The sequence below is a fragment of the Haliaeetus leucocephalus genome, unplaced genomic scaffold (genome assembly GCF_000737465.1).
Source record: "Haliaeetus leucocephalus isolate CR32 unplaced genomic scaffold, Haliaeetus_leucocephalus-4.0 Scaffold417, whole genome shotgun sequence".
NCBI classification, from domain to species: domain Eukaryota; kingdom Metazoa; phylum Chordata; class Aves; order Accipitriformes; family Accipitridae; genus Haliaeetus; species Haliaeetus leucocephalus.
The window spans coordinates 415,978-429,079 of NW_010972853.1; the positions used below are offsets into that span (position 1 = coordinate 415,978).

The 13,102-nt window shown below is 46.8% G+C and overlaps 1 protein-coding gene across 1 annotated transcript in view; it reads right to left on the reverse strand.

The window, feature by feature from the left end:
• Nucleotides 1-456: 456 nt before the first annotated feature.
• TTC9 (tetratricopeptide repeat domain 9) overlaps nt 457-13,102 on the reverse strand; it is a 34,484-nt gene continuing 21,838 nt past the window's right edge. Inside the window, exons 3-4 of the mRNA XM_010574138.1 lie at nt 6,758-6,940; nt 457-1,610 (exon numbers count right to left, since the gene is read on the reverse strand). Of these exons, the coding sequence (XP_010572440.1) occupies nt 1,531-1,610; nt 6,758-6,940 (263 nt within the window). The 3' untranslated portion in view covers nt 457-1,530. The remainder of the gene's footprint in view (nt 1,611-6,757; nt 6,941-13,102) is intronic.

Below are 13,102 nucleotides of genomic sequence, written 5' to 3' on the forward strand. Positions count from 1 at the left end.
ATGCCATAGCCAACTGTCTGCAGACACCACGTCTGCTGGGACCAAAGCACGCAGCACCTGGCTGAACTTTGTCTGTTCAGCTCTTTGTGTTTCAGTTTCCATGTTTCAGCTGAGGGCCAAGTGAAATATCTCACTTCACACTGACTACCATGGGATGAGAGCACTCATGTACATTCTGCAACTGGGAGCAGGTCCCTGTGGGCCACTGATGGGGCAGTCACACTGGAAATGTGTTTGTGGCACTTACTTACTGATCCCATTACTGGCAGTTTCAGAAAAGGACCCTTCAGCCAAGGAGCCTGAGCTCTTAGAAGCGATCAGTCTACTGGAGGAGGTGTAAACAGGCCCTATGGGCTGCTGAGATATAGGCTCCAAAGCTGTTGGTCCTGCCCTGCTTGTCAGCACCATGTTCTCCTACAAAAGAAGAAAACAGGACACAGGAAGCACCAACACAAGGTGGGAGAATCAAGACCTCAATCCAATGTACTAATAATACTTAGCACTGTACATCACTGTACTGTTACTTACAAACATTAACTAATACATCCTCACAACACCCCTGCGAGGTAGGGAAGTATTATTATCCCCCAGTGTACAGATGGGGAAACCGAGGCACAGAGAGGCTAAAAGTGACTTGCCCAAGATCACACAACAAGGCATTGGCAGAGCCAAGATAAGAACGGAGACGTCCCTTGTTCCCCACCCCATGCTGCCCCCCACTAGACAATGTTGTCTTGACACGGGGTACCCAAGAAGTCCCTTCGAAAAGCAATGCCTGGACTTGTTGCCTATTAATAATTTTTATTTGCCTTTAATGAATTATTTCACAGTTTTTCCCTCACACTGTACACCATGCTTTCATAGTCCGTTCAGTGTTCTGTGGTAGCCCACAGCCTTCTCCTCTGGCACCGGGACAGCTCTGCAGGGGGTTCATAGGGTGCTCTGTGCTTTCATTAAGAGGATGTTTAGAAACAGTTTTCACTGGCATTAGACTGGGAGCATGTGAGCTCTCACTGGAGACCAGTAACACACACTGGAGAAGCGGGCAGAGGGAACTGATGGTAAAAAGGCATTTGCTATCCCCTGTGAAACGACCAGTGGCTCTCTTGGTTTCTTAGCTCTTCCAAGCTCCAGTGATCACTCAGAGCAGAAACTGTTTGTCTCCAACTTGCCTGGTCAGGAACTTGTCGTTCTGGGGGTTGCTTCCCTAATAGGTAATAGGCAGTCAGCTCAGGACCAGAAAGGTCCCCCAGCATTGCCTACTCCAGGTGTGTGACACTGTCTTGGAACAAGGCTGGCTGTAGCCGTTGTGCTCTCCTGCCACGGGGAAGGGGTATTACCATGGTTGGCAAGCAGCCATATCCAGCGTCTAAGTCTCTTTTTTTTCAAAACTGGGATTCGATGAAGAGCAAGGGAGAGTGGATGGATGAGGGGATGAGGATGAGGCAGAGCAAACAGGAAAATCCACCAAATGAGCTTCTAGGAAGGAAATGTTCCCCCTTGGGCACTTCAGCTGAAGCAGCTTCATTTTCACAAGGCTTCTTTCTCTCTCTGGGAACATCTGCTGAGCTTCATCTCTGTCAGCTGGATATATCGTATGACATTGGTATCTGCAGGGAAAGAGCACACACATACACGTACGGTGGTTACAACTCCCTGTGGAAGACAGACACACTGCACCTTCATCCTTGGTGTCTCACTTGGGGAGCAACATGGCTCCAGCACTGCCTGCAGGAACGGTATCAGTTGGAAGGGGCTCTGAACCAAACCCTGCAGCTTTGGTTTGGGAGAACCTGGTCTGATTTGTGCTCGCCATCCCTGTTGCTCACGATCTTGCCTCAGCTAGTTTTTACCTTCTCTCTGATTACTCTTGGTCAGCACAGTTGAATTCACACAGTTTAAACTATCCAGGTCATTCTTGCCTGTTGTTGTGGCTGTTTGATTGGCTTCCTTTCCCTCAGTGCCTGCATGCAAGCCCCTAAAGGCATTTTGTGCACAGTTATGCTCTGCCTTTTCGCCCTCCTATTCCTTTTACAGCCTATTTCACTCTTCTCACATTTTTCCATGATGAGTTGAATTGGGAAGAGCATCCTTCACATTCTCTTTGTACCCTTGCTTTCCTCAAATTTCATATTTGGAAGTCCTTCCACCATGACACTATCTGCAATTTTGTCATATGCCGTATGCGGCATACTGCCTTGTCTGTCCTGTCTAATAAAGTTCCCAGGGGCAGAGAACCACTGACTTGTCCCTATAGAGAGCTGTGAGATCCCAGCCCTGTGCAGGTGATAAGCTGAGCCCTCTTTTTCCTTCCAGTATTTCAGGGCATCAACACAGCACAAAGAACATGTGAGTTTTGTTTTACCTCCTGGTCTCAGCAATGAGGAAACCTGTTAACCCTGAAGCACAGGTTGATCTAAATGAGTATGTGTCTCCAGACAGACCCCATGGTTCTGCAGTCACGGTCAATCCTTTCTCAAATCATGTTGACTTACTATCATGAGGGTGACTTCCCAGGCACATGGCACCTGCACAGTGACAAAAGCCATGTGGTATCAGAAGCAAGCAAGCAAAAAACCAGCCACTTTCACTTAGGTATTGATTGAAAAATGGTTCTTCGCTCACAGCCTTACTCAGCCAGCCAACGAGGGCCAGCTTAGTCCCTTTAAGTTATCAGATCCTCAGAAATCAATCTGAAGTGCACTGCAGACTACTGAGAGGGCAATCTTGTCCCCTCCTCATCCAAACAGCAATGTACTCCACACCAGCTAGGGAAATGAGAAGCGCTTGAGCTTTCAAAGAGGTGAACAAATTACTGGTAACACATCCAGCCCTAGCAAGTGTGGGTATTGCACCCACCAAAGCAGCTGTGGGTGCAAAGTTTCCTTTAAGAATGAGAAGGGGACATCTCTGCTGTGGCCTCAGCCAGACTGAAACAGTGGGCGATTGGTTTCCTTTCACGCAGAGCTCTGCACAAACATGCCACGGGGTAGCAGCGGGCTGTGGCAATGCCGTTGTGACTTCTCAAGCCGTCTCTGGTGAGGTGGGTCTCCCTCCTGAGTATTCTGCAGGTTCAACTGCACCATCCTTGTTAGTCCAGAGAGTGGGATTCAGTGATTAAAAGTTACTTGCCCCATTTGGGGCATTCCTCCAGAGCCAGTAAGTTCTGCTGTTGCTTGCGTTAGCCATGGTGCACCAGCATCCTGGGCTGTTCATGCATTAGCATTTCACACCAGCCCAGCAAATTTTAAAGCAGCTTTTTTAAAAACAGAAATTCAGGAGAGGCGGTAGCCCTTCATTTTAGGCCTAAAATAAAACCAGTGCACGTGGCAGGCAGGTGGCTAACCAGCTCCCAGCAGCGCAGAGGCAGGGCACGCAGCCCGGCCGGAGTCCTGCTGCGCTGCCTGCACCTCACCGCGATCTGTCTGCTCCGTGCCCCTCCACGCTTCGATGGGCTACGGTCCGGGCACACGTCCCCGCTGCTGAGGTCCACGCTTGGAACGCCTGCCTGGTGCAGGTGATAAGCGATAACTGCGTAGGCGTGTTAGGAAATCACACCTGCCTGGGCCCGCGGGGACCCCGTGCCTGGCTGAGGGGGCGGAGGTGGGTTCCGTGCATTAATTGGGTAACGAAGGGTTGCCAACTCCCTTTGGCTTGCGGGTAAGGTAGCTAGCTGCTGATGGCACAGCTTCACTCACCTGGGAGATTTCCACATGCCTGGGAAGCTGGGGGCAAAATAAGGTGTAGCCTGACAGAGGGTGGGAGATGCTCCCATCGTGAGCTAGTTATAAATCTCCCTGGCAGGATCTGGCATGCTTCGCTTCCTTTTTGAGGGCTACTATTTTACCAAAGAGAAATAACAAGAGCAGCACTCTGTTTACAGAAGTTGAGCCCTGTGTTTGTCAAGTCTTTTCCATCAAATAGTATTGCACCACACTAGCTCTGCCTGCAGAAGTATTTCAAAGCTACGTGTAAATGTTAATGAAGAGAAGACTCACCTCTCGGTGAGGAAGAAGTGATCCCCTTCTGCTGACGTGGAAATAACAGGTAAGGACAACTCAGATGAGGGGTTAGCCATACAAAGAGAGGCTGGCAAAGCTGCAATGGGAACACGTCTCCTGGCTCTTAGGACCATGCCAGTGTCCTTGTGCAGACTGGCCTCCTGCCTTTTTAAAGGTCATTTCTGTTTCTCCCTGTGGCTTCAGAGCCCAGTTGCTTATCTGCTGCGCAGACACCGTGGCCTGGGTTTTTTCCCAGGACTTCTGAGTTGCAGGGGTTCGGGAAGGCAGCTCCTGAGCTCAGCTGTGAGCCCACTCCACGCAGCATGGGAAATCTGGCTCGTACGTGCAGTCCACGTGCTGTCTGAACGTGAGCTTTCAGCGCAGGGCCAGCAGAGACTAACTGCAGGTATTTGATATTACCAGGCCAGCTGATGGTCCAGTCTCTGTCTCAGTCAGTACATACCTCGCCGATGTGGGCTCGCCAGTGGGAAAGAGCTGAAGAAGGCTTGAAGGTAAGGTGTATGTTTGGCTGCCGACCCTGCACCAGCCCTTGGACACAGAGTTCAGGGAGGGCTGCACGTATGCTTTGCACAGCTTAACAGCAGCTTCCCTCTCCCTGAGTAAGGACGGTTATACAATTATCTTGTGTTATTTCCATCTGCTTTTCTGATTTTTTTTTTTTTGTTTGGAGGTAGCATAGGAAATCAGGCCAAACCCAACCCTCACCCTTGACAGGCAGTAAATAGCCATGAGGGATTTGCTGTGCTGACAGCCCTTTAGAACAGTAAAACCCCTTGCTAGCTAATTCCTCTCTACCATTTTAAAATCTCCCCCACCAAAGAGAATAACTGCCAGTGATTTGTGCCAAAACCATTCCTTATTAGGAAAAAAAGAACATACAGAACACGACTGTAATAATAACCAACTGCTTTTACCAGTGATCCTAGTGAAATCTCAGATAAAGGAAAACAACTGTGTTTTGCAGATGGAGACACTGAAAGTGGAGACACAGACTTACTCCAGGTCACATAATAATTCTCGATAGTGTTACCTGATTCCTACTGCTGTGTTTTAACAGCCACATCCTTTCTTACTGTATGTATTCATTTCTTTCCCCCTGAATACCCTTCAAGTTTTCCCTAATCATAAATAAAACAGTGGAATAATGGCCTTGAATGGACTAACAATAACAGGGAAGAGTCTCTGATGCAGAACTGAAGGCCAGAACTGGTTTTTGTATACATTAAGGGCCTTTGGGGACACTTTCTGATATGTTTTTGCAGCAAGCTGTGGTATTTGAAGCTGATGCTGTTGAATAAATTAGTATTTATTTCAAGAAGCAATAAGGGATACCAAATAAATAGTATCACGGGGGGTGAGGGGGGGGGCACAGAAATACGTATTTAAAAAACAAAAGCAAAGTGGTTCAGCTAAAAGGGTTTTGTCACATCTGAGCCTAGTCAGAACCTCAAGGTTAGGATAACTTCTTATTTTCCACTGTTTTTCTCTTGCATAGGCTTTTCCATTTTCTGGTTCTGGCAAGGGCTGAAAGCAGAAGGGCACGCTGTAAACTAAAATAGGCTAAACTGAGCTTTTAAGCACATTTGCTCAGGGAGTGTGGGGTGCACAGCTGTGCTGTCAGACTGCCTGGAGCCTGTGGCCAAGCGTGGCAGATGGGACCAGGCACCCTTATGGGAGGTGGAAGAGGAAGGCGATCCCAGCACAGCCCTAAGCCCACCCTCCCTGGTGCTCCCCCAGGGCACAGCCACCGCAGGAGCCCTGCAGGGCCAGTGCCTGTGGGTAATCAAGCACAGCCAGCTCCGACGGCCTCCCCTGCCTCCTCTAGTTCCATGAACATCAGCTCCGCCGCGCTCTGCCAGGACCCAGGCTCACTCCTGTTTCACACCCTGTTCTCGCTCTTCCCTCTTGGGTTCAGGTAGAAGAGCTGCTCTGTGAGGTTTTCTTTGCACGTGGCTTCTGTTTTGCTTTCTTGTGAGCCTTTAATTTTTCTTTGAGTATTACAGAATTCCTTTCTTTTAACGGAAATGGTTTAAACCATAGTGTGGTTTTGTCTCATTAGTACTATTTGAAAAATAAAAGCACCATCTCTGCGTCATGGCTTTCTACCTCCCTTCTGAGGTTGGGGAGGTTAGCATAAAGGTGGTTGATCTGGCAAGGCTAAGTTGTTTGAATACGTAATTTCTTTGCTGTCCCAAAATGAATTGTTGGGTTTTGACACATGGATGACAGACATTTTGGCTGATTTAATGGCAAAAGTTGAAGCATCCTGATGAATGCTTGGTGAGTAAGTGTCTGTCTCTTTGATCAAAGTAGAATACTAATTCTTTACTGAGATGGTGGAAGGCATGGCTATTGAGGATTACAAATAGTCTCCTGGCTTTGCTAAGGGGAAGAAGCTTTTTCTCCAAGAGTCAGAAAATGTCATGGTCGGGATACACTCTTCCCCATCCCACTTTCTTCTTCAAAAATAAACTAGGGAGGGCAGGATCCCCTCCACGCAGATGGCATTCCAGCAATACTGTCGTCATCTAGCTTGTGCTGCAGCTTTGACAGTGGTTTATCTTTGGGCACTGCAACCTTGCTGCACTACGGGAGGGTGCTTGAAGGGGAGTACAGCTAAGCATACAGTGAGTCATGCTCATCCCTGTGGAAATCAAGTCAGGGACAGACTAAGTCTTGGGAAAAGAAATGCAAAAGGGCTCAATGCGAAGCCACGTCCCCGCTGCCCCCCATACCTGTCGGCTGGCGGGATCTTGCCTCTTTCAGGTAGTAGAGGGCCTTGTTGAAGTCACCCAGGTGGTAAAATGCCACTCCCGATCGATAGAGCGCCTTGAAGTTCTCGCCTTCTTTCTGAAGCACTTTGAGGCAGTACTCCTTGACTCGCTCGTAATTCACCAGCTCGGCCTGGAGCAGGCAGGCTGCAGGGGATGGGGATGATGGGGAGACAGACAGACAGACAGGAGAACATTAGTGCTGTATTTCTCCCTGCTCCTACAATCTGCATGGGGGAAGAGAGCAGCTTAGGTGAGGGAAATGACTCAGACCCGTGATTCAGGAAGGGTGCAGTGATATGGATTGTTTGCCAAACAAACACGATTGTTCGCAATTTAAATACCAATGCTTCTATTTTTGGCATTGTGAAGTGAAGGGATTGTGATTGTTCCTGGGGGGCCGGGGGAGAGAGTGCGAGAAGGTAAACATCCCTTGGCAGAGCGGGAACACGGTAGTCTCAGTCTCGTGGCAGCAACCGGCTTCGTTTGTAGTAAAACCGCTTCTCAGACTGAGGGCTGGAGCTCAGGAAAGCACAAAAAGGCAGTCAAACAGTTATCTGACAAGGAAAAAAGGAACTAAATTGGATCAAATTTTGTATTTGGCTTAATGCAAGGCTGTTAGATTTACAAATAATGTGTAATTGCCATTTATCCAGGAGGCCCTGTATGGAGTTTTGCTATAGGAACAACAAAGGGCTCTGCTCTGTTGGAATGTGCTGCTAGCAAACCAGAGGTACCTGGAGTTGTAGTACAGGGGACAAACATGCTATGCTATCTGCTTTCTGCAGAGTATTGCAACACGAGTTCATCCCGAGAGGTCAGCTCTGCTGACTTCCTAAAGGAAAACGTAAACACGGTGAAGAAACAGCATGCTGAGGACTCTGTGCGCTGAAGGACAATTGTTGCATAAATGTCAAGGAGCTGAAGAAAATCCCCGTAGTGAGCTTCCCACAATTGGGAGTGAAATGAAGGGGAAAGGGGGAGATCCCAGAGGCATGCTTTACAGCCCTGTTTGTGGCATACCGTAGTGCTTACTTGGGGGGGCTAAACTTCATTAGGCGTATTGGGCGTTAAGAATGGTTTGGGGAGCAGTGACAAGAATAGGACGTGGTGCAGTCACAGCCTTTGGGGAAATGAAGAAAGTTGTGCTGTCCACAAGCCCACCTGGTGCTGCGATCCAAGGCAACTTTGGGAATGACACAATTTGGGGAAGGGGGAAGGAAGGCAGGATGCCGCTGCGAGGACCAGTTCTGAGACTGGCAGTGTGAAGTGCCAGGGCATGGAGAGAAATTTCCCATGGCAGGTGGTGTTACTCAGTGTGTCTCTGGCAAGGAGGAGACTCGCTGCTCCTGCAAATCCCAGTCATCACAGCTCAGGAGTCACCAATGAACAGCCAGCCTGCACTTTTTGCATGGTAACTGCAGCCTGCAGCTGAGAGGATACGATGCTGGGTCAGGAATATGATATGGTTCTTGATCCCCCTCCCCTGCCCCCCTCAAGTAAGCCCCACTCTGTATCTCACTTCATGTTTCACGAGCAGGAGGTTGGCTAGATGACCTCCAGAGATTCCTTCCAACCTAAATTAGTCCCAGTTTACGATCGGTTAACACAGGCAGAATACGTTCCTAACCCAAATACACATTTAAAGCTTAAATAGCTAACTAGGAACAATTATCAACAGGCTTTTACCAGTAGAGAACTGATGGTACAGATGTGGTGAGCAAGGACTGCAGAACTAGCCCCACTGCTGGTACGTTTGGTTGAGTGACGCAGTAATTACTAACGAGAGCTTTGTCCCATTTGCTTTAACGGTGGACTCTCAATATATTTGAACAGCTCCTGCCATTAAAGTGCACAGGTATTTCAAAGGCATCTGGTTGCTTGCTATTTGATTGCCAGTTAAAAACATGTATGTTTCTAAAAGCTTAGCAGCATTTCCTTATCCAGAATTTGTCCCTTCCTATTTGTCAAACATTGATTTTTCTCACTCTATTTCTAATGGAGCTTGAAGTGACTGTGCCTTGTTTTCCTATATTTTTCAAAGCTATTAAAAAGATGGCTGTGTAAATTTACTGCTGGCTTCAGAGCCCTGGAAACGGGATTGCTTTGTTTATCTGCTGACCAGTAGCACGTACAGCAGTGGCAGTCGCTTTCTGCACGCTGCCAATCTGATCCAGCCTTTCACGGTCTCTGAAACTGCCTTTCAGAGCAACTCAGGGGGTGGATTTCAGCCTCTCTGTTCATTTACTACTTGGTATTTCCAGTTAGTCATAGAAATGATTCTGTGAAAAATGACAGGCAGTCTATTCATGTATATTAACTCAGTAATTCCGTATTGGACTTGCTTCATGGATCGGTTTAAAAGAAAATAAAAAGTCTCCCACATCCTGCTAATTCATAAACCCAAATGGGCTTCCAGATATCCAGCTGGGTCCTTTCTGTGACTCGCGCTCACAGTGAAGATTCTGCAGGGCATCCCCACTAACCGTGCACGCAGCAGAGAGAAGTCGGTACCACATGGCTAGTAGGAGATATGCGTGTTTACCCGAACAAAGCGAGCAGATGGATGCGCAGGAAACAGTTCTGCTGGAAGAGTTGGCCATTTGGAGATCCAGCGCTGGAAGCGGCTGTTGGAAATGAACCTGGAGGGAGTATCTGCCTTATAAATATTTAGAGGTGCGTGCTTTCAGTTCTTGGTGCACTGAAATGATCTTAATGGACTGTGATTCAATGCAAATATTGAGGCTGCTAGTAATTCAGCTTTCAGAAATGGAAGAGACGTGGAATCCTTGTACTTCCTACCTAATTCAGTCAGGGGAGAATTGTTTTGAAAACGTGTTGTTTTCCTAAACAGACATGCGCATCTCTGGCTGGCAATGTTTGTTTACCACATCAAACACCCCATCACCCTCCTTTTCTGTTCCTAATAGGCCCCCGGTGAATCCTTCTGAGGAACAGAGCTCACTCAGAGGGACCGAATCCAGGGGTTTATCCAGCTCCTCCTCCTTTCTTGAAACTGAATGGGCTCGATCCTGCACGGCACCATCTCTAGTAGCTCTCTGGTGATTAGAAGGGTGCCCTTTACTTGCAGATGCAAACCTATAGTCACCCATTCCCTACAGGTCTCATTGCATTGTAATACAGCATCTGGTGGCTACATCTCTCCAGCTCAGGATGCAGGGTGTCCTGCTTCCCCGCAGCGTGCGATGGTTATCCATCATACTTGATTATCATTCTCAATTTGGCAGCTGATTTATTGTGTCAGCTTAGGCAATAAGTAACTCCTAATTTTTAAAACCATGTATGTCACATGGTGATGAAGAATCCCTATCTGCTGTAAAATAAGCCGATTTGAAACTAATGTGCTATGGGGAGGTGACGAAGGTTAATGCTATTAGCTCCAGTGGAGGGGCCCTGTCCATCATGCTTCCCAACTGACTAGTGATTTTTGAAGCAAGGAAATAGGAAGTTTGGCTGTTTTTCTTCGTAACAGGAGTGTTAAGCCCAGATTTCTAAGTTTTAATTTGTGGACTCAATCTATGCCAGCCAGTTCCATGAGCTGCAACAGTTTGAGAGGTGCAGTACAGACCTGGTACCAGTAGATAACTGTACCCTCAGAGCTAATTTGTTTGGCCCTGCTCAGCAGAAGGTTAGGCAAAGCAAAGATTAAGCACCTGTAGAGCCAAAATACATCTACTCCTTTAACCTTTACCAGTAGCTGTGGTTAGCAATGGTGGGAAGTTGTAACTAAAATCCCAGCAGTTGAGGGTTTTGGATTCTACTTTATTGCACCCTGAATTAATTTTGAATTCCAGAGTATCTTTCAGGAAGATATCTACGCTTGACAGGTGCCAGTGAGAAAGGATCCATGACAGCCCTTTTCTCCCAAAGGTTAATTACTTTAATTGTTTAAGAAACATCACTACGTTTCTATACTGATTTTTTTGTTTAGTTGCAATTACTAGCCACACTTTGCTACCCTGAAAAGCTTGTGTTTCCTTGATGCATTGGTATTCTGAGACTCTGATCAAGTCACCATTCCATCCTCTCTTTAATTGCCTGCATAAAGAAGTGCCTGGAGTCTCTTACTAAAAACCCCCATATTTTTCAGCTTTCCCCACTTTTATAGCTGCTCTCTGAGCCCTCAAAATGAAGTTCAACTGGAAGTGCTGTCAGTTAGCATCTTACCAGAGAAACCTCTTCTGTGTGAATACCTCTGCAGGTTATGCAAATAGCTCATTTTGGCCCAGACTTTTGGCTTCTAATTTTGGCTGAGCTAAGAACTAAGTCTGGAAGTAGGATGTACAGGTTTTAACATGGAGATTTTGAACAACAATATCAAGAGCCTCGCCTACCCGACAATTTTCACCAAAGGTTAAATCTGCATGCCAGAACTATCCTCCAGACACAGTTTATACCAGTGGCTAAATTCCCGCTGTAGGCAAGGCTCAAGACCTATCTGTGTTACAGAACACTTAAAGAGCGAGCCAAATTACTGTGCAAACAATGTTAGCATATCCCTACCCTGTGGCATGTTCCTTGGGCTCAGCACACTGTGTTAGTCATAACAGGAATTCCATTTGCTGTTGTTCTGGGAGATGAAAATGCCCTTGCCCTTCAGGAGTATCTTGGGTTGCAAGTTCATATTTCACGAACTCCTGTCTTGTTTGCAGTTTGCTATCACCCAGGTGAGCTGGTAGTGCTGCCTATTTTTAAGATTGCCTTGTGCCCTGTACGGTAGGAGAGAGTCCGCTGCTTATAATTTTGTTGGTCTTTTAAGTTTTGGGGATAAAATACTCTATGTGTGATGTCTGCCTTTGGAAAACATCAGCCAAGACTCTTCAGGTATTTCTGAAAAACAGGCTAGGGAAACATACCTTATTTCTTCCCTTGTTAAAGATCTCTGGTGACTGTCTTTAGATTTGTATCATGCCCTCTCATCGTTTGGCTTTGCAAACTGAAATCTGGCAGGTATCATTTGTGTCAAGCAGGTGCCTTCTGTTATCCCTGGGGTAACCTGTAGCTGGCCAACTGATAACCTTCTGAAAATAAAACCAGTATAGTACTGCATATAACCTTCTGAAAATAAAACCAGTATAGTTCTGCATATAGTACTCAGCAGAGTTGCTTTAGAATTTGGAACCCAAATCCTTTGAATATTCAGTCCACCCTAGGCACAATCCGATCTAGAAAAAAGCGGGGATTTGGAAACTTAGAGAGCAAAAAATTCTCTTATTGGCTCACTGGTCACAGGAAGAAAGAGGAGCAGAAAGTGGAAACCAAGCTGAGAGGGGTTGTCTCGGTTATGTCAGAAAGACATGGAGACAGATGCTTGCAAGGGAAGGAGACCGGGGCTGAGGGCCACGTGGGGACAGAGGCACAGAACTTCTGGGGTGGTGAAAGGGATGTATGGGTGGGGAGTTGAGGTCTATTGAAGAGGGAAAGTCTCGGGGAAGAAGTGGAGTTAGGAGTCTGGGACAAGGTGCTAAGGATGTAGAGACGCAGTGCAGCTAGCCTGGGAACCAAGAGGAGCATTTATAGCAATGAAATCCCAGCAGAGGAAACCAGTCTCCCTAGCTGTGTATGGCAGCAGCTCCTCTAGCAGATCACTTAACCACAATCCCATTCTTGCTCTGAATCATCTTTTTCTCTGCTGGGTATACTCACCAAGGGATACTAACCTGCAGTGCTGAGAGCTAGTCCTTCCAAATACTCCCTGGAGACTGGAGCAGGTGTCCTATGCAAGGGCTAATAGTAAGTCACGTGGTTGAACCACTCCTGTATACCCATGCAAAAGGGTCTGAATCCAAATGACACTTGTTTTCCACCCCTTAGACTGAAAAAAACAGCCTGTATTGATTTGTTTGGTTGCAAATCAGAGGGAAGTAGCTAAACCCGTGACTGCTTAAACCTGAACTGGATGTTCCCTCTTTACTGTATTTATTCTTGACTCTACCACTGGAGTTTAAGAGCCTATGTGGATTATTACTCCTTAGCAAGTGCTAGGTACTCCAACCACTGCAAGCTCAATGTGTATTTCACAAACTGACAGTGTCATTCCCAGAAATAACCACAATTAAACTCTGCAAAATACTTCGCTTTCTGATGATCTCGCCCCAAGTATAGCAGCCAGCAGCTCACTTAAAATCTGTTTAAATTGCAGGAAGATGGTGCATATTCTTGCTCTGGTTCTACTCTGGAAAACATATGATTGATGCTTTGATATAACTGCTTCAGGGTTTTATTCAGACATTTGATTGAGACCTTTATATATCATTGAACAGGCTTTGTTCTCATATCTCTTTAAGA